General features: G+C 41.0%; 5 protein-coding genes across 5 annotated transcripts; 4 read left to right on the top strand and 1 right to left on the bottom strand.

The window, feature by feature from the left end:
* The first annotated feature begins 1,738 nt into the window (after positions 1-1,738).
* Positions 1,739-2,375, top strand: BCR41DRAFT_147044 (hypothetical protein). The gene is made up of 2 exons (XM_022019573.1): positions 1,739-1,769; positions 1,862-2,375. The coding sequence occupies exon 2, from the start codon at positions 1,948-1,950 to the stop codon at positions 2,317-2,319; it is 372 nt and encodes a 123-aa protein (XP_021878316.1). The 5' UTR covers positions 1,739-1,769; positions 1,862-1,947; the 3' UTR covers positions 2,320-2,375.
* Positions 2,376-2,439: 64 nt separating this feature from the next.
* On the top strand, positions 2,440-3,709 carry BCR41DRAFT_147034 (hypothetical protein). The gene is made up of 2 exons (XM_022019572.1): positions 2,440-3,531; positions 3,555-3,709. The coding sequence occupies exons 1-2, from the start codon at positions 2,479-2,481 to the stop codon at positions 3,591-3,593; spliced, it is 1,092 nt and encodes a 363-aa protein (XP_021878315.1). The 5' UTR covers positions 2,440-2,478; the 3' UTR covers positions 3,594-3,709.
* Positions 3,710-4,505: 796 nt separating this feature from the next.
* On the top strand, positions 4,506-5,359 carry BCR41DRAFT_326119 (hypothetical protein; the record flags this gene model as incomplete). Its single annotated transcript, XM_022021608.1, has 1 exon — positions 4,506-5,359. A coding segment is annotated over exon 1 (720 nt), but the record flags the coding sequence as incomplete, so codon positions are not given.
* Positions 5,360-6,286: 927 nt separating this feature from the next.
* On the bottom strand, positions 6,287-6,716 carry BCR41DRAFT_147020 (hypothetical protein). The gene has a single exon (XM_022019571.1). The coding sequence runs from the start codon at positions 6,625-6,627 to the stop codon at positions 6,337-6,339; it is 291 nt and encodes a 96-aa protein (XP_021878313.1). The 5' UTR covers positions 6,628-6,716; the 3' UTR covers positions 6,287-6,336.
* Positions 6,717-15,376: 8,660 nt separating this feature from the next.
* Positions 15,377-17,299, top strand: BCR41DRAFT_424533 (hypothetical protein; the record flags this gene model as incomplete). The annotated part of the gene is made up of 3 exons (XM_022030446.1): positions 15,377-15,671; positions 16,175-16,237; positions 16,338-17,299. The coding sequence occupies 3 exons, from the start codon at positions 15,377-15,379 to the stop codon at positions 17,297-17,299; spliced, it is 1,320 nt and encodes a 439-aa protein (XP_021878312.1).
* Between the last annotated feature and the right edge of the window lie 777 nt (positions 17,300-18,076).

The following is an 18,076-nucleotide window of genomic DNA, read 5'->3' as shown; positions in this document are numbered from 1 at the left end:
CCAACAAGGAGCATTGTACTTTTGATTAGATTTGTGAAAAACCACACCTAGCCGGCACGTGCGACTACTATTGACTCCCACATGGTAGGATCTCTTCGTTGATGGATTTAGGAGACAAGAAAGTGCCTAAGCTCTGAACCTTAGGTTCTACGCTCGCGGCTATAGCTGGCGTATCAGTGGCTGATATCGTCCCCGAAAGTCTTCAAGAAGCACTACCGTTTGTCGAGTGCCGCCTCCAACAACATGTCCATGAGCACTCTAGGCTAGACTTTTTTTAGTTAATGGTCCATTTCGTTTAGTTTTCTTTTAATTTTAGTTTTGTTTTAGTTTTGTTCTCTTTAGCGATCCCTCTGGAGCCACATACGGACATGGTACCGTAGACAATGGTCTACTGAATGGTCTACGAAGGACGACCTGTTCACATTGTCATAGGTACCATGGGCGTATGTCCCGCCCCACACCACCCTTTTGACTCGAGAAGTAGATGCAGATCAGATTTGCAGGGCAGAGGGGTCTTTTATTTAGTTTATTTTCTTTATTTCTCATCGGATTTTCAATGAAGAAAGGTAACACGCACATTCGTCCATGTTGCCTATGACAATGTGACCATTCAGTAGACCATGCATGATGTATATTTGTATATTACAAATAGAAGGAAATATTCTTTATTGATCACCTCCTACTGATTTAAATAGAGTGAAATTGATAACTAATGAATGACAAGTGAAAGCACTACTTACATGTGACTGATATGTCACACCCACCATTGAGTATTCTGTTGGTTTTCAAGTGATAGTGAACACTATGGATAATTTGGGACGAGGCAGATTGTCAAATAACGACCCTTGAGATCCTTGTCAATAAAAAAAAAGGGTCAAATAACAGCGAGCTCAGGGTTGTCAAATCAGATATTTTACTATTTGGCAATCCGGTGGGATACCAAGTTTCCTTTGCGTTGCTGTGAAACGTCATATCAATATCACAAAAAGAAAAACAATCTTCATAAATACCCCCAACTTTTCTTTCCTTTCCTCCTCCTCTTCACCTCCCATCTTGTTTGTTGGAAACTGTACCCCGACAAGAATCAACACCCATAAACTTAAAGGAAAAGGAAACTGGAGCCCTGGCGTCAGTTTCCGAGGCGATCACCATGATTGGGTCCAACAACACCTTTATCAAGGTCTATAGAGCACAAAGGAACAAGAAAAAGGTACATTTTTATAAAGCAGTTTGTTATTATCACGGGATGTAATTTTGGCATAAAGAATTACAGTTTTTTTTTGTAACAATCAACCTTCAGTTGCATCTCACCACTCAAACAGATCTTTTTACTCTTTTATTCTTGTACAATAATGCCGAAAGCAAAATCAGTCAGGGGTACTCGGAATTCGCCAATCTCTAGATCTTCAACCACGGACAACAAATCTCCAGCAAAATCCAAAAACAACGAGTCTCCCAAGCCAATTAAACTGAAACTTTTCTGCCTTGTGGAAGGAGAACCGGCTTTCTCAGTGATCATTCGTTCCGACCAAACCATTGGTTTTTTAAAGGATGCCATTAAAGCAAAGAATGAAAACGCTTTTAATGGTACCGATGCAAAGGATCTTATTCTCAAGCTCATCCTAATGGTTCAACAGTAGAGGAACTATGCAAGTTTCCTAAAGAGTCACTCAAGGTCCTTGACAACGTACTTGAGAAACTCCATACTTACTTTCCTGACGGGGCATCAGATAATCTCATTTACATTATTGTTGAAGTACCGAAGCGAGGTATGTCTTTAGTTCTTTTTGGACTGATGGTTTCGATTCAAGGCGTCAAACTGCCTTCTAAAACTATTCTATTTGTTTAAATTTTTACAAAGTTTCGAAAAGAGATCGAGATCAGCTAGAGAATGGCGAGGATGATAGGAGCTCCTCCAAAAAGACCAAGCTAGACGAGGGCAACCAAATGAAGGCAATTAGTGCAGCAGGACTTGCCCAAAAGGCTATAATAAACGGTGATCCTGATCTCTCCGTCCTTTCGAGTAAAGAACTGGTTTCAGTACTTGCTAATAATGGCGCCAGGGTGGGTAGGACTGACCTGTACTATTCAATATCCCAAACGGCCACTTCCCTCCAAAACGCATCATTTCAAGAAATCGACGTGATATCCAGCCCTTGGGGGACAAAATTTTCTGTGCTCAAGGTCCGAGATCTGTACGTAGGATCAGCTTTCAAAGAACTCTACGATAAGATCATCAATAAGTTTGGTATAGACAGAGATATAAAGCCTGAAGCCCTCCAAATGGTCCTCACAGGGACAGCCGATATAGGACAATAATCTTTTCTTGTATACTTTGCTACCCGGCTGCTTGCCACTAGCAATGAGGAAGACCCACCTATTATCATCATCCAGCAAAAGGAAGATCCAATGTGTTATGCTTTCGGTGGACGATCTGTTACTTGGTTCCTAGTCGATAGCTCACCAGCACCAAAGCTCATGCTCGCCAGGACTATCTTTTCAGTGTCGCCAAAAACTTTAAATTCTGAGGAAAATCTGTATAAAGAAATCGTGAAGGGAGTCCCATGGAAATACTACATGGCTCCGTGGGAGCTAGATGAGTTAAAAGAATGCAGAGACAAGGTTGAAGCCTTTCATATGGTTCCGGAAGATTTTATGGAACACCTGTATGAGATGATTGGTGGAGTGCCAAGGTATGTCCTCGAGGTACCGCGTAAAGAACTGGATTTCTACTCCCCAGAGGATCGTTGTAAAAAAAAAGTGAGAGCAGTAGCAGAAAGCAGTGCACTCGAGCGCGTTAATCAAGCCCTTGACAACATCAAGGATCCAATGAAGATACTTCAATACTTTGAACAGGCTAAGGATTCACAATGTTACAGCAGCCATCTTCTTCACCGTTATCCGACAAAAGATCATAGAGGATTTCGATTAGTATGGGCTTCAGATTATATCATGGAAGAGGTGCATGATGCAGTGGACGACAAAACTTGGAATGAACTATTGAATCGGCTTGCCAATGGTAGAGTTGGTGAAGGTAGAGGAGCAATGTTCGAGCTTTATATGCGGCGCATACTACGGATAGGCAACCGTTGCTTTCAGGCCAGGAACCTTCATGACAATACTGAAATAACCATTGATATCAAAGCTAGCCCGGACGTTAAATGGTTCAATACTCTTGAATGTTACAAGGGCAAGATGCAAGGATCGCTATGGATCCCAAATAGCAAAAGATTTGCCTGTGTGGATATGTTACTTGCTCCGAACTATCTCCTTCAAGTTACGACGAACAAGGATCATGGCATCAAAAGCAAACCCTTCAAAGCGTTTTTGAAAAGTATGCGAGAAAATAAGTGGATTCACTCCTCTGAGGAGGTTGCACTTATTTTTGTTGTTCCACAAGACCAGATTAAGGAGTTCAAGAAACAAAATTTTAAGACTGGGACAAATCGTGTGGATTCCAAAGCTACAAAGGAACTCCTAGATGTCAAGCAATATATTATGGGGATTGATCTGCAAGCAGAACTTAGGCAAGCACCAAGACGCATGAGAACTAGAAGAACAAGAACAGAGCGGTGAATGGACATGCGAATTAAGGTCATTATAGATGTACATTATTAATAATAAAGTGAAGGTGTGATCCTATCCCTATTGAAAAATGGCTTTTGAAAGAATGCAGGATGTTGGAGTCCTCGTCAGAAAGTCAGAGACACGTTTCTAAATTGGATAGAATACTTTTTTTCGGATACCAAAATTGTAAAGGTTAAGTCAAATTGAGTATTTAAAATAGAGCCTGACCATGTTCAGACGTGAAAAGTTGGAAACAGACACACCCATGGTGCCATGAAAAGAATGCATACATCCGTGTAAAGCGTTCCCTAGAAGATGTATGTTTATTGATACAAGGTGTATGCTAATTGATACAAGATGTCTGCTAATTGATACAAGAGATGTATGCAAGAGATGTATACAAGATGTATATGTTCGTTGTTACACAACAATATAAGATTAAATTGTGATGTGTTCCTGAATAAATACCCCTTGGGTGTTGTATATGGATCCACATCTATTCTCATTTCCTTTCTATCCATCCACTTTTCTGTCAAATTCTCCCAACAATGTTCCTGTCATTTCACTCAGCCAACGGTCAACAGCCGACTACATTTCAGCATCGAATGCTAGAGACGCAGCGTTACTAAGGATTGTTGCCATCATGAAGGAAAACAACATGTCATTGGCGACAATGATAACAGCATTCTTTACTTCCACTGATGAGGCAGTATCGCATATGGTTCAAACTTTCTACGGCGGTCGATGTCCAGGCGATGTCGTCATGCTTTGGGGGAGAAAGCTCAGCAAAAAGCAAAAGCAAAGAGCAAAAAACCAAGTTCCTTATAGCTTGCTCTGAGGTAGTTGTTGAAAGCGCACGACAGGAAGTTAATATGCTTGTCAAGCTCGATGAATTGAAAACTTCCCCAACAAACATCCAGCAGGAAACATCCGCAGAATTCTCCCTGGATTTTTTCAATGCAATCATACAAAGAGAGGCACCAGTGCTTTATTCGATTCTCAACAGTCTAACGAATATCAACTCTACACCCACAAGATCACCAAAGACAATCCTATCATTAATAGTCAGTATGATCCTCAACCTCCGTTCTCGCACCTGCAACTACATACAGATGATGATGGGCTTATTTTTGTTCAGTACTGGGACTCAGCGTAAGGTGATCGAAGTACTCTCTGCCGCTGGCTTCTCTGTGTCTTACGCCTCTATCCTCAACGGCCTTAATTCATTGACCGAGGGTGCGATGAAAAAGGTACAATCGGTGGTGAAGGACAAGTCATGGTTCCTCCTGTATGATAACATTAACTTTGCGAGCCAGAAATACGACCAGCGGGCCACCAACAGAGACAGTTTTGAGAACGGGACAACTGCAACTATTGTTGAATGCCCCGACATTAACGTGGGGCCGGTAGTTAACGACCCATATCGGCTTCTCACTCTCAATAGCTTGGTGCCTACAGCGGGGAACCAACGCCATTTCGAAGATTCCTATCGGTTTCACGTTAAAGGGATACTCCAGAGGTATCTCAGCCGCTTTGAGGGTTGCTCAAACCCTGCCCCAATTAGCAATCGGATAGCGACTACCAAAACTGCAACGTACCCATTACCGGCGATGAAAATTGATGAATCTACGATTGAAGGCAACAAATCAATCATTGACACTGTCATGCACAAAAAACTTTGCATACAGACGGAGTGGTTCCGGGACAATTACCAGATCATCATTGCTGGAGATCTGTTCACTGTATCGAGGATTCGATCGCTAAAGAGATACTCTAGGGATGAAGTTTCGCCATATTATAGACACCGGTGGGCCCTTCCTATGATCCAGCTCTTTCATCTTCAGATGGTGCTCAGCAGTATGATAGTCCGTAATCACTATGGCTCGGTCTCCGCGGCAGGCTCTATTGCCTATAATGCATCGAAGCTTGGCCGCAAGCGCGTCAATTTGAATAAGCAAGATTTTCATGCGGCAGATGAGCTCATACGACACACCTTAGATTCGATTGTTCTGCGAGCTGCTGTGGTCATAGACGACTCGAGCCTCATGGATCCTGTGGCCCATACTGACCTTAATTCCGAAGCAGAACTTTCAAGTTTAGCTGATGGTATTCTTTCAAGGGATGATACGGTTGACATGGGCATAGACATAGATATCGGTACGGATATTGATACGGAGAGCTATATAGATAGTCTTAACCTCGAATAGTCTTTATCTCGATCCCGTTCTATAAAGTCGACTATAGCCGATATTACTAGAAACTAATGTAATAAGCTGCTGATTTTGTTTCGTCACACAACACTTTTTCACAAGGCCAATAGTGGCTCTATCCCTTGCATCTTTCGCCCTCCTGCGGTACACCCAAGCCTCGGCGCATAACAGGCATAAATCATTTTATTAAATAATCACCCTCTACCTCCACTGCTGTCTGCTGCAGCTGATGAACTTCACAGCCTTACTTTTACGCTGCGCATTTGCTGGAGAGGCAGAGCGCTTGTTGCGAGCAGTAATCTGGGGCTATGTCCTACTTCCACAGGCCGCTAAAGAACCATTTACAATATTAGGCGCACTAACAGCTGCAGCAGGTACAACTGGCGCAACAAATATAACGGGCGCAACAGGGACAACAGGTGCATTAAAAACTTCGCCAGATTGTTGGTTGTCCGTGTGAAGTACTGCTGCGAAATCCGACGAGAGGATCCTCCTTGTAGTCCTTCCCTTATTCCAAAAGAACTGACGCAAAACACCCATTACCTCAGAAGGAAAGTTCTCATTGAGGGGAGTCCAGTCCAAAATACTCGATAGGGATTCCTGTTCCAACAAGATACTTTCCCCATCCACAGCCTGCAATAAGGATAGTGTCCTTGCCTTCTCCAATCCTCGAAACTACGTCCAGCTGACCCTGCTTTGGTATAACATTGAAGTGCCTTTTGCAGATGTCCTGGATATTGCTAGGAAGAGAAAAGCCTGTACCGAGGACATAGGGTGAATTTGAAGTTTGGTATGCCATGGTCAGGTAGAATGTAAAAAAAAAAAAAAAAAAAAACTCTAATGCATACATTTTGAGTCATATACATCTTTTGTAAAGTCAGTTCTCGAAAGATACTGCTAGTGTTGTTCGTACTGCTTTTGTCGTTTTCATGGCGTTTACCTGAAAACTATGTTTTGATTTGTAGTACTTCCTGGAAGATGATTAGATGATAGTGCCGCTTCCGACAAGCATCGCCAAGCTTTTTTTTTTTTTTTTTTTTTTTTTTTTCAAAACAAATGAAATAAAATAAAATAATTAAAGACAGCGACTAAGCAACGAGAGCGTCGATCAATGGCCAATGAAAAAGTAAATCGAGAAGACACAGGAGTAATGCCTGTCGAGAGAAAAAAAAAAAAAAAAAAAAAAAAAAAAAAAAAAAGATTCGAATGAAGAAAATGTCGACCAAATGTTAAATCCAGACATCCATCTCTATGTGGACTGAAAAGGTTTCTTACGTTGGCGAACTACTCGGATAATAGTTGAAGACTGAAGGAGACGATGGACAGAAGCTTCTGAATGCAATAGAAGAGGAAGAGAACGTTGGAGACTTCGAAGGAAAGATCAATTTGTCTGTTCGCTCCGAGTGACAATTTTCTTTGAAGTTAAGGTAGTTGGTAAGAGATAGCTTATTTTTTAATTTAGTCAGGTGAACAAATAGTTCCAGCCCTTAATCACTTTCCTTTCTTGCCAAGGTATAGTAAAAGGTCAAGTTATTTACCAGCCTACTTTTGCAATATGCGTCGACTAAGGGTCAATAGTCATTTCTGCTTGAGTCGTCGTTTTTATTAATTGAAAGGGTTAAGGAATGTCCTTTTGGCACATGAATGAAAAATGATTCGTCAGATTAAGCTTTGTGTGTGTTGGCTGTGTAGAATGTTTATTTGCATGGGAATAATGAATACCTTCCACATGTGACACCACAAAGTGAATTTGCCTTAGACCAATAATTTGAACACGCAAAGAGCAAAGCGTATGATGACACTCACTCACTCCTCAGTCTTAGTAAAGAGGCTCGAACATTTAACACAAGCCCTAGCCACAGACTCTCAGTAGCAAGAGCAAATCGTCTTCTTTTTCTTTATTTTTTATAAGGATAGTGGTAGTATTGGGAGTATGTGAACGTTTCTAATAAAGGTCAAGGATATGCTATGTTATTCCTCAGCCGCCAGGATATCAGATAAGCCCGTGTTTGCCATCGCTGTATGTTATCAATGTGTGGTACAGTTTCTTGGCGATACATAAGCTCTTCTTCCCTACAGGCCATATTCGACTGAGCAATATAGACCTGATACTAACTTGATGGTTTAGCAACGAAGCTTAATAAACAACCAACAGTTACAAGAAAAGATTATGGACTAGCTTTGATATGTGCAGCTTATTGAATAAAGACTAAATAAACCGATGTCTGGATCATTTCAAGATGTCTTCTTTGACTGGAGACGGTCATGTATGCAATGGTTGACATGGTTGATAGTCCAATGAAAACGGGAAAAGAAATTTTATTTCGCAAAGAGGCAAAGAGGTTGAGGAAATAAATAAAAAGGCCATTGGCTGTGCTAATCATAGCGCGATATGCAGGCATGTAGGAATGTAGCATATCATAGTTGTGGTTTGAAGAAACAAATGTAACAAGCTGGTCAACAAACACGATGTTCAATTATCAACTCGAGTTGCATTTGCTACCTCGAGTGCAGACATGCGGACAAACTTGTATATAAGAAAGAGCGTGCATGTATTCAATCATTAATGTCTTCTCTGCTTTGTCTCACTGTGCACAATCACCTGATTTTTATGCCAGAAGAATGGCTGTTGCGTTTGACTCCCTCCACTTGTCCAATCTATAGCCATCCTCCTTACTACTTTCTGGTTAATTGGGATAGTCCTTGTCCCTGCCCTTGTCCCTGTCCTTGTCCTTGTCCTTGTCCTTGTCCTTGTCCTTGTCCTTGTCCTTGTCCTTGTCCTTGTCCTTGTCCTTGTTTTTATTTTTTATTTTTTATTTTATTTTATTTTATTTTATTTTGTTTTGAATCGCATTGAATCGAATCGTATCATATCCTGCTACATCAGTCATCAAACTTACATCGCAAGTCTCTTAGAGAGCATCTACAGAGGACAACGTACGTGCCTTTGAGGCCATCTGTCATATTTCATGTGAAAATGAGACTTGTGAGATGAAAGCCTGCTGCTCGAGTCGACAGACTAGGATCAGATTTCACAAACATTTTTCTGAGCAGTACATTAATAGGTTACCCTTCTATCATTTAAGCAATGCCGTCTCTACTGAAGCTTTTTCTTTATCATTTTTACACTTTTTATTAATGGATTGCTTGCTATCTAGCCATCTAGCTTACCTGCCTACTATTCTAAGCTACAAGAAGCCAGACTCTTAGCCATCTTGGAAAGTGCTTTCCTTTGTCTCCATCAAAAAGACTCTCCAAGATGTTGTCCGGAGCACACCACGTGGAGGTGGTCTGGCATATCGTGCTCCGTTGGTCAGACCCCATGGCCTTGCAAACGCCCGCACACACACACACACAATTATTCACCCATTTGCCCATTCCCTTTCCCATTCCCTTTCCCAGTCGAAGGGGCTCCGCCACCACATGGCTCATTCAAGAACCAGCGTAGGCTCATGCCCGTTCGGACCCACCTTAGATATGCATTGATTGTTGCATCTTGGATGTGCATTGTTGCTATGTTAAAAAGTGCTTTGTGTTAGTAAGAGTTTTTTTTTTTTTTTTTTTTTTTTTTTCTTGGCTCTTATTTAGTTGGTTTTTTCTTTTTTTTTTTTTGTTTTTTTTTCTTTGGTTTTTTTTTCTTTAATAGTTGGCTATTAGTTTTTTCTTTGATTATTTTTTTTTCTTTGGTTTTTTTGTTTTTGTTTTTGTTTTTGTTGTTGTTGTTGTTGTTGTTGTTGTTTTTCTTTGGTTTGTTTTTTATTTTTATTTTTATTTTTATTTTTATTTTTATTTTATTTTTATTTTTATTTTTATTTTATTTTATTTTTATTTTTATTTTATTTTTATTTTATTTTTATTTTTATTTTATTTTTATTTTTTTTGGCTTTTTTTTTTTCTTTGGATTATTTTTTTTTTCTTTGGGGGGGGGGTTTTTTTTTTGAGGCATTTGTTTCCGGAGGCTTTTGTTTTTTGCCTGGATGGACTGTTCGACCTCTCTTTGGTTTCGCCTTTTGCCTAGTGGCGCCGAACTTTGGTACCAGTGCTTCCAGACCACGCTGTGGGAAGTGGCCTAGCTGCTGTGATTTGGGGTTGTTCGTGAATCCTTGGCCATCATCCCAAGATGGGTGGGCTGGGTATACGGCCGTGGAGAAGGCCTGTTTGTTCGACTGAGGCAGACTGGCCTTTTGTACGAGGCCGTTTGGAGCGTGGCCGTTTGGAGCGTGGCCGTTTGGAGCGTGGCCGTTTGGAGCGTGGCCAGTTGGATACGGCTTTTTGTTGGAGTGCGGCCGTTCGAGGATGGGTGCCTGAGCATGGCAGCCTGGCTGTGCGTTATGAAGCCCCAGTTGCTTTAGGCAACTTCATGTCGTTGTAGTCTAATCGTGGAAAAAAAAAAAGAGAGAGACAACCAGAAAGAAAATAATCAGAACAAGGACAGTGAAGCACAGAGTGACAGTGTTGAGAACTTCAGTAAGAGTGATTGTTTAGGGAGTGTTGCTTACCTTTTTGTCTTGGTTGTGGAGGCCGATGGTCGAGGAGACCGAGGAGAAAGAGAAGAGAAAAGAAAAAAAAAAAGAAGAGAGTCAAAATAGGTCCTTTTTATATTGGCTTCTTATTATTATTTTTTACGTTCGCGCAAGAAGAGGAGAAGGGACGAGGAGTGATTGGCGCGATGTACTAAGTATCTTGCTTGCTGTACGCTCAAGAGCGACCAATAAAATATCAAGATAAACAACAAATAAAAAAACAATAAAATAAAAAATAATATACGTGCCTTTGATGTCATCTGTCGTATTTCATATGATAATGAGAAGACTCTCACGATTGAAAGTGAGAATAATACTCTATCTTCAAGACTCGCAAAGGAAATCTGTCTATAAACAACCAGAGCATGAACTGTATTGCTCTCGAGCTTGTTTACTCTTAATGATAAAGGAGACCATCTTCCTTATCCTCTTCTTCTATCTTCTTTCTTCACTCCTAGCATCCTAACAAGAGATGGGAAAGACTATCGTTGGGACTGTACTTTGGCAGCTTGCCGTTTCTCCAGAGTGTAGTGGGAAGTAACACATGACAGTCGTCATAATACCTCTGCGCCTTTTTTATTTTTTTTTTATTTTTTATTTTATTTTATTTTATTTTATATTTTCATGCAATACAATGTAGAATATATAAAGATTGAAGGTGAAACAAAGTATCAACGTTTGTATGCCGACCAGTAAAAAGCACACGATCGTATCGAGGAAATGACGTGTCGTATCTCTTTGGCGCTTTGAAAAGGAAAAAAAGGAAAAAAAAAAAAGAGAAAAAGGGAAAAAAAAAAAAAAAAAAAAAGAGAAAAAAGGAAAAAAAGGAAAAAAGTCCGCTTGGATAAAAACTGCCGCAGCACAGTTCCCACGACAATGCATCCTATTCCTTGTTAGGGTTGAAGAGAGGGAATGGGAGAAGAGAGTCAAATAGCAAACTCTATTGACAATGCCTGATGAACCCCATTGCTAAGGAAAAAAAGGTACTCGAGCTTAATGCTGGTGAAAAATGGAAATATGTGGTGAGTGTTGATAAGCTTGTACTCTGAATCCTGTCCTTTTACTTTAGTCGTATCACACCGCTCACTGTTTTTCTTTCTCTCTTTGTTGCACACCATACAAAGAGAGCAATGTGGCTCGTGCTCTTGTTGTTGTATGTATATATGACCCTGCATATCTTTGAGGATGGAATCTTATTAATGTTCTTCCCACCTCCACCTCGTAAGAGTTTTCTCTTTCTCCACCTTGCGAGCATATGAAAATTGACGGATGATATCACAGGTGTGCAAATTACTCATTTTCAATCCCCGTTACGCCGCTTTTTTTATTTTATTGTAATATATTATATTTCATTTTATTTCATTTTTTAATAAACTCCCTGGCAGGCGCGGAAAAGCAAGATGCTGAATATGTATTCGTTATCCAGTCAATACTTTGGAAGAATCGGTCTCGCTTTCCCTGGTCCAAAGGTAAAAAAAATTAGCTATTGTAATAATTTCAAAAACTAGTCATCATTCATCCATTCGTCTTTTACTCGCGAGTGCTTTCGATATAAAATAGACTTTTTTTTTCTTTTCTTTTCTTTTCTTTTCTTTCGCTTCTTCTCTTCTCTTCCAGCTCAGTCTCCTCGACCAACATGAAAGGTAAGCAACACTCCACAAATATTCACCCTTACTAAAGTCCTAACTCTCTCACCTTATGCTGCACTGTACTTGTTCTGACTTTTCATTCCCTGTCTATCTCTCTTTCTCTCTTTTTCTCCCTCTTTCACACCACTGTTAGACCACAAATGATACAAACGCCTAGCCAGCTACAGAGCAGAACCAGGGAACACTCTGAGCAACTCAACAGCAAACTACAGACCAGAAAAAGCAAAAAAAAACCTCACCTGGTCATCCACAGAAGTGCCCTCGCTGCTGTCATCAAGTAAGTATATAGTTTATGCATGGCTTCGTTTTGTCTTGCTTGTGATTATCCACTGTTGCCCCTACTATGAATAAGCTCAGCATACTTACAAAGCTATCTTCGTTCTTTTTTTTTTTTTTTTTTTTTTTTGTTTCGTTTTCCTCCTTCTAGCTGTAGCCCTAGGCTCACGGCGACGATTGTCCCAAAGACTGCAAAAAGCTCATGCAGTGCTTATCGAAATGGGGCGAAAGCGGAGCTGTAAGTACAATTTCTTTTAGAGTACATGTCGTGACTTTCTGTCTGTACTCTGCTGTGTTCTGATTACCAAATATTCTAACCACGCGTGTTTTTTTTGTCTTCTTCCCTTAAAGGCTCATCCGCTTGGACTCTAGCCTGCCGGGCCCTCTGTCAATCCCTCGCAACTCCTTGAAGGGGGATCATTGTAGTAGCTCTAGAGAGCCTCTAGCCTCTGGACCTTACTTTGATCCGAGTGCCCTTGGGGATTTCGCGTAGGTAACAGATGACACACAGTTGTGGTCATCCAAGTATGGTAAGTCAGTAGCAGTGGCCTGTTTACTAGGCCTATAGAGCTCGAGTCTCGGCCCTCAAGGAGGTCCCCCCTCCAGCAGGATCAGGATCAGGACCAGGATCAGGATCAGGTGTTATCAAGGCCTGATAACACCTCAGGTAAGTATACATGCGCATACATAGCAAAGAGCATATTAACTTGTTTCTACCATTGCTTTTGTTCTCTCTGTTTAGGTGGGATCTTGGCAACTCGGAGCTCTATAGTGTTTAGTAAATAGTTCATTGCTACTGACACCATTCTTAGATCACCTCAATTAGCGAAGCTGCACCAGGCGCCTGGCTGTAGTGTGTAGTGCATGGCGTAGAGGCGTCATGTTGTGTGACCTGTTACCTGCCGTCTGAACCAAAGGTACTCTGGTCATAGTAGGGCTTCATTGGCTAGTCGTTCGATAGACTATTGCAATGAGACCTCTGCTTGGAGAAGCGAGAGCAAGGGTCATAAGGGGAGTAGAGGGCCTTGCGGCTAGGAGCGCAGGGCCAATAGAAAGCAGACAGCAGCCGAGGGCCGAGGGCCGAAGCCAATAGTCAAGCGCCAGAAGTCAGCAGTCAACACCCAACATCCAATAGCAGAAAAAAAAAAAAGCAAATAACTAAAACACAAAACAAAGAACAAAAAAAAAAAAAAGATAAAAACCGAAGCACAGAGTAAAAACAAAAAAAGATGAGAAAAAGAAAAATAAAAAAAAAAAAAAGTCAAAGTCAAAGCCAACGCCAAAGCCAACGCCAAAGCCAAAGCCAACGCCAAAGCCAACGCCAAAGCCATAGTCAACCGAAGACTTCCGCAACTAAGGTTAATACAAGGCAGTCCCATCCAGCAACCTCCGCCCGACCAAGCATAGTGGCCCGCAGCCAGACCGGACATAGGCGGCTTCAACTAAATCACCCAAAGGCAATCTCAATTAAAGCCAACAGTAAGGCGTCTTGATCATATCAAGCACAGGCTGCCTCAATCAAACCACTAAGAGCAGTGCTAGTCAAGGTAGCCGTGAATCCCCCAACCAAAGCAACATAGGCTGGTTTGATTGAAGCAAATACACTCCGTCTCAGCCAAATCAACCGAAGGGGTGCCAGATGGCCGATGTCGGATGGTCGAGACCGAATAACAGAAACCGGACAATCGCAGCCAGTCAAGCAAAGACAGCCAACTAAAGAAAGCCAACCATAGACAGTCGAAAAAGCCAGTCGACCAAAGTCAGTCAATCAGAGGCCACCAATGCCAATCATTCAAGGCACCACCAAAAAATATACAAAAAAAAATCAACATATAACTAAAGGCTACCAGCAAGCACACAATAATCCACACATATCAAAGCTACTTACTTCCAAAGGCTCAAATATCTGGCCATCCTTGGGGTGGGATGCAGCTTAGAAGTGAAAGCATAGTAAACAATTAGCAATAAACATTGTTTGTCTGAAGTGTTGATAGGGTAGCCTTGATTATTATGATTGTGGTCTCTTCCTCGATAGAAGGCGAAATATGTAGAAGGGTAAATAGAATAGCTGCACTAGTTCCACTTTTTTGAGAAGCATATTGACAGGAGTAAAATGAGTCGGTTGTGAAGATTACTTTGGCATTTTGAGTAAATAGAACACAGGGTCACTTCAAGCGGCTATTGTCTATAGCAGTGCGAGTTCCGAACGCAAGGTAGATCACTTTAGAACTCTTAATGCTTTTATCCCAGCATAATAGCTCTTACGTATGCATTTGATAAGGGCCAAGTAATAATGTGAAACAGGTTAAAAAAATAAAAAAAATAAAAAAGCGATCGTATTAGCTTTCAAGCACTAGAGAGGCTATGCTTAAAAGATAATAATAGTAATAATAATAGCAAACTCACCAAGTTTTTTGTAATCTCCAATGGAGAAAGTCTGATTACTTCTTGTTTGGCGACTGTTCGGTGCTTACTGGTTCTCCAAGTCTGTCCTGATTTAACCGTATTAGCAGAATTGGTTAGCATCCCTTGAACAGCTGCCGTCCAGAGAGGCTACTTAGAGTGGACAGGATTCACTATGCACCAAATAGACTCACATGGTACAGACGATACCTTAGAGTATATAAGATATCGTCTATTCAGAAATAAAGACCTCTCTTTGTCCTATTGAACTTCAGCTCCATAATACATAGTAAGTTATATTAATTAGGTCAAAACATTGCAAGCACATACAGTAAATGTCATTTTATATTAAAGCGTGGGGGTTCAACAACCTTTGGCAAAATTGACAGTGAGACACATAGTAAAAAAGGTGAATTCCGATATGATTTTTGACTTCAATTTTGGAGAATCCAGCTAATAAGCAATCAACCTAAGATGGCCACAAATTGCAATACGCGTTTGTCCTCACGTGAGCTTCAACCTCGGACTGGTGAACTGGTGGCGAGACTGAAACAATTTATTATCATGGTGACATAAAACCTCATCCCTGCTTCGCGCATACAACTTTTTATTTTCTTTCCTCTATCACAACTTCAAAACTTTGAACCATCCTGCTACTACAATTAACAACCTTTAGCATTCCTATCTAATATCCCTATTCTCTGCTCTCTGTCCATTTTCCTTTGTTTTAACCAGTTTCGAGATCACAATGGGAAACAGCGAAACATCATCACTACTTCCAAATACTCAAAATAAACCGTATGGAAAGAAAGAAGAAAGAAAAGGAGAAGCGAACGAAGGGTCTTCAAGCACTAATGAGCCCAAAATCCCCAAGCCAACCAAGCATGAGCCCAAATTCCCCGAGCCAACCAAGCTAACAATACATTGCATTGCTGAGAGGAAAGCAAGATCTTTTGCCGTAAATATCTCTCCCGGTTGTTCAGTTAAGTTGGACGTGATGACTAGCCGAACGGCATCTGTTATTGTCAAGCAGGCGCCGCAAGGTATGTATTTAACTCTTGGTGAACTGATGATTATGTTTTCAACTGATGAAACTTATTCCTGTCCCAACACGGTCATGTGGTATCTCCTCTCTTTTTTATGTTGTTGAGATGTATCTCGGCTTAACTATTTAACTGGGGCGACTTTGGATTTCTTCTCTATAAAAGAATTTAAAAAGTCTCCCCCATGGCCGTACACATCCTCAGACTCCCACTGCTATTTTTTTCGTCCTTTCACAGCGTTGTTTTTTTTTTTTTTTTTTTTTTTTTTTTTGTTCGTGGTTCGGGTTCATTTACGTCCATCAGCTGTAGGTGCTGGTTTGATCAAATGATTATTAGAATTTTCAATTCGCGAATTGCACTCCCGACGGACTGGTTGTTGATATTTTCAGTTGATGAAGCATGTGGCAACATGATCATTGGATAGTGTATTACATCATCATAGCTTTTATCAAAGCCCCATATCTAACTATCCTCTTGTTTATTATTCTATGGGTATTAAACAGCCCCGAGATGCCCAAAAAGGGGCCTAGAAGACGTAGAAGACGTAGGAGACGAGAGTTCAAGAGGTGAGTTGATCACTCCGACTATATCTATGGTTTTGATAATTCTTGAGAATGCTCGTTTATTACATACTCACGCCATCCCACTATTCTTATATGCTCAAAGGGCGCTATTCGAAACGCCGTCGCCCCTCGATACCCGAAGGACCGTTGTATACTTTAGCCAATGGGGAGACAGTATATTTGCCCAAGCTCATGACAGACATGCTCAATAGTACCTGGTGCCAGCCGAAAAGTCGCTTGAGCTTCTCATCACTGAAGAATGTCAGGGTTGGCGATCAAGTTGAGACAGAAAGTCTTGGTCAATGCCCAATAGGCTTTGGAACAGGTATTCAAGGTCTCCTTGTTACCGAACAGATGATGGAATTATGGGAAGAGATGAAGAAAGAGACTGGTTTGGGGTTTGCAAAATGTTTGACTGGACCCAAAGGGGTCGGGAAGTCCTATATAACATGGTTTCTTGCCGCTAAGGCATATGCTCACGGCTGGCCAGTTCTTTACATCGCTGGCGCAAATACCCTTGCTGATTGTCAGGAGAATGTGAGGGCATCAAGAGTGATTTGTCAACGCTTCCTAGATCTCAATAAGGATATCTTGACTGCAAAAGAGCTCTCCACCATGGCAAATTGTGGGAGTGTGGAAGCTATTGCCGAGTACATATTAGGAGACTTACTCCAACAACAAGGGAAAAAGACTCTCTTCATTGTCGATGAGCATGGTGCTTTGTTTCCCGACAACGTACCTTCAGCAACAAGTAGGCTTCCTGTCCTGCGTTCTCTGGGTTGCTTCAACACTTGGACGAGTGGTGTAAATAGTGGAGCGTGTGTTGTGTTCACGAGCACTGCAAAGTTTGAAAGGTCCGTCCTCAGGAATTCAGATTATGTCGTTGATGTCGGGCCTTTGTCGCAAGACACGTTCGAAAAACTGTTTAAAATTGCCATTGCTCGTTTCACTTTGACAACCCAAAGGACTCTCGACAGTCGTAATGACGCTGTTATTAAGATTACCAACCGAGTACCAGGTGATTTGACCAGCTTGGATCAGTTAATACAAGGACGACATATATAGTGTCCCGCATCTAGTCGCGAAAAAATTTGGGAAAAAAACCTTAATTTGTTGCGTTTTCACATCACCGCAGTCACATTGTTTATGAAGCACTCATGGCCGCCATTTTGGTGTTCATCTTCACTCTCTTCCAAAAAAAAGCTCATTTCTCTACATGTATACCTTTAAAAAATATCCTTTCTTCCTTTACACATCGCAAAATATCGAAATAAAATGGTTTACTTGAATAAAAGGAAGAGACAGTTGCAAGGTGCTCGACAGAAAAAAGCGCAGCGCAAATTAGAACAAGATTCAGAGATATCTTCTGGGAATTTGCAGACAGAAGCAGTGCTCCTATTCGTACTGAAACTTTGTCAATTATGATGTTTCAGATTAAAATAATAGCTGGCCAAGTCGGATAACATGACGACTTAAGCTTATTATCCGAGAGCCAGGACCATATATGTCCCACCCTATACCCACCCTTTGTCTTTAGTTTTACTATTTTTTCCTGGCTCACTATCAAGAAGATGCAGATCCAACTTGGTAGCAGAGCAGATTTATATAGTTTATTTCTTTTATTTAAGGGTAGTTTTCTGAAAAGTTCGCTAAATTAGGCAATAAAAGAAGATAACACATATATGGTCCTGGCTCGATGGATAATGTTGTCGATACGATATTTTACAGCGACGCAAAGGAAACTGAGCATCCTGCTGCCAAATGTTAAATAATAATAAATAATGATAACTATCATTCTCCAGCAATAAAGAAAGTCATTGTGGGTGGGTGGGTTGTAATATT

Source organism: Lobosporangium transversale (genome assembly GCF_002105155.1).
Source record: "Lobosporangium transversale strain NRRL 3116 chromosome Unknown BCR41scaffold_38, whole genome shotgun sequence".
Taxonomy (NCBI): Eukaryota; Fungi; Mortierellomycota; class Mortierellomycetes; order Mortierellales; family Mortierellaceae; genus Lobosporangium; species Lobosporangium transversale.
The sequence above is the reverse complement of the archived record's forward strand: the minus strand, read 5'-3'. Positions and strand labels throughout refer to the sequence as shown.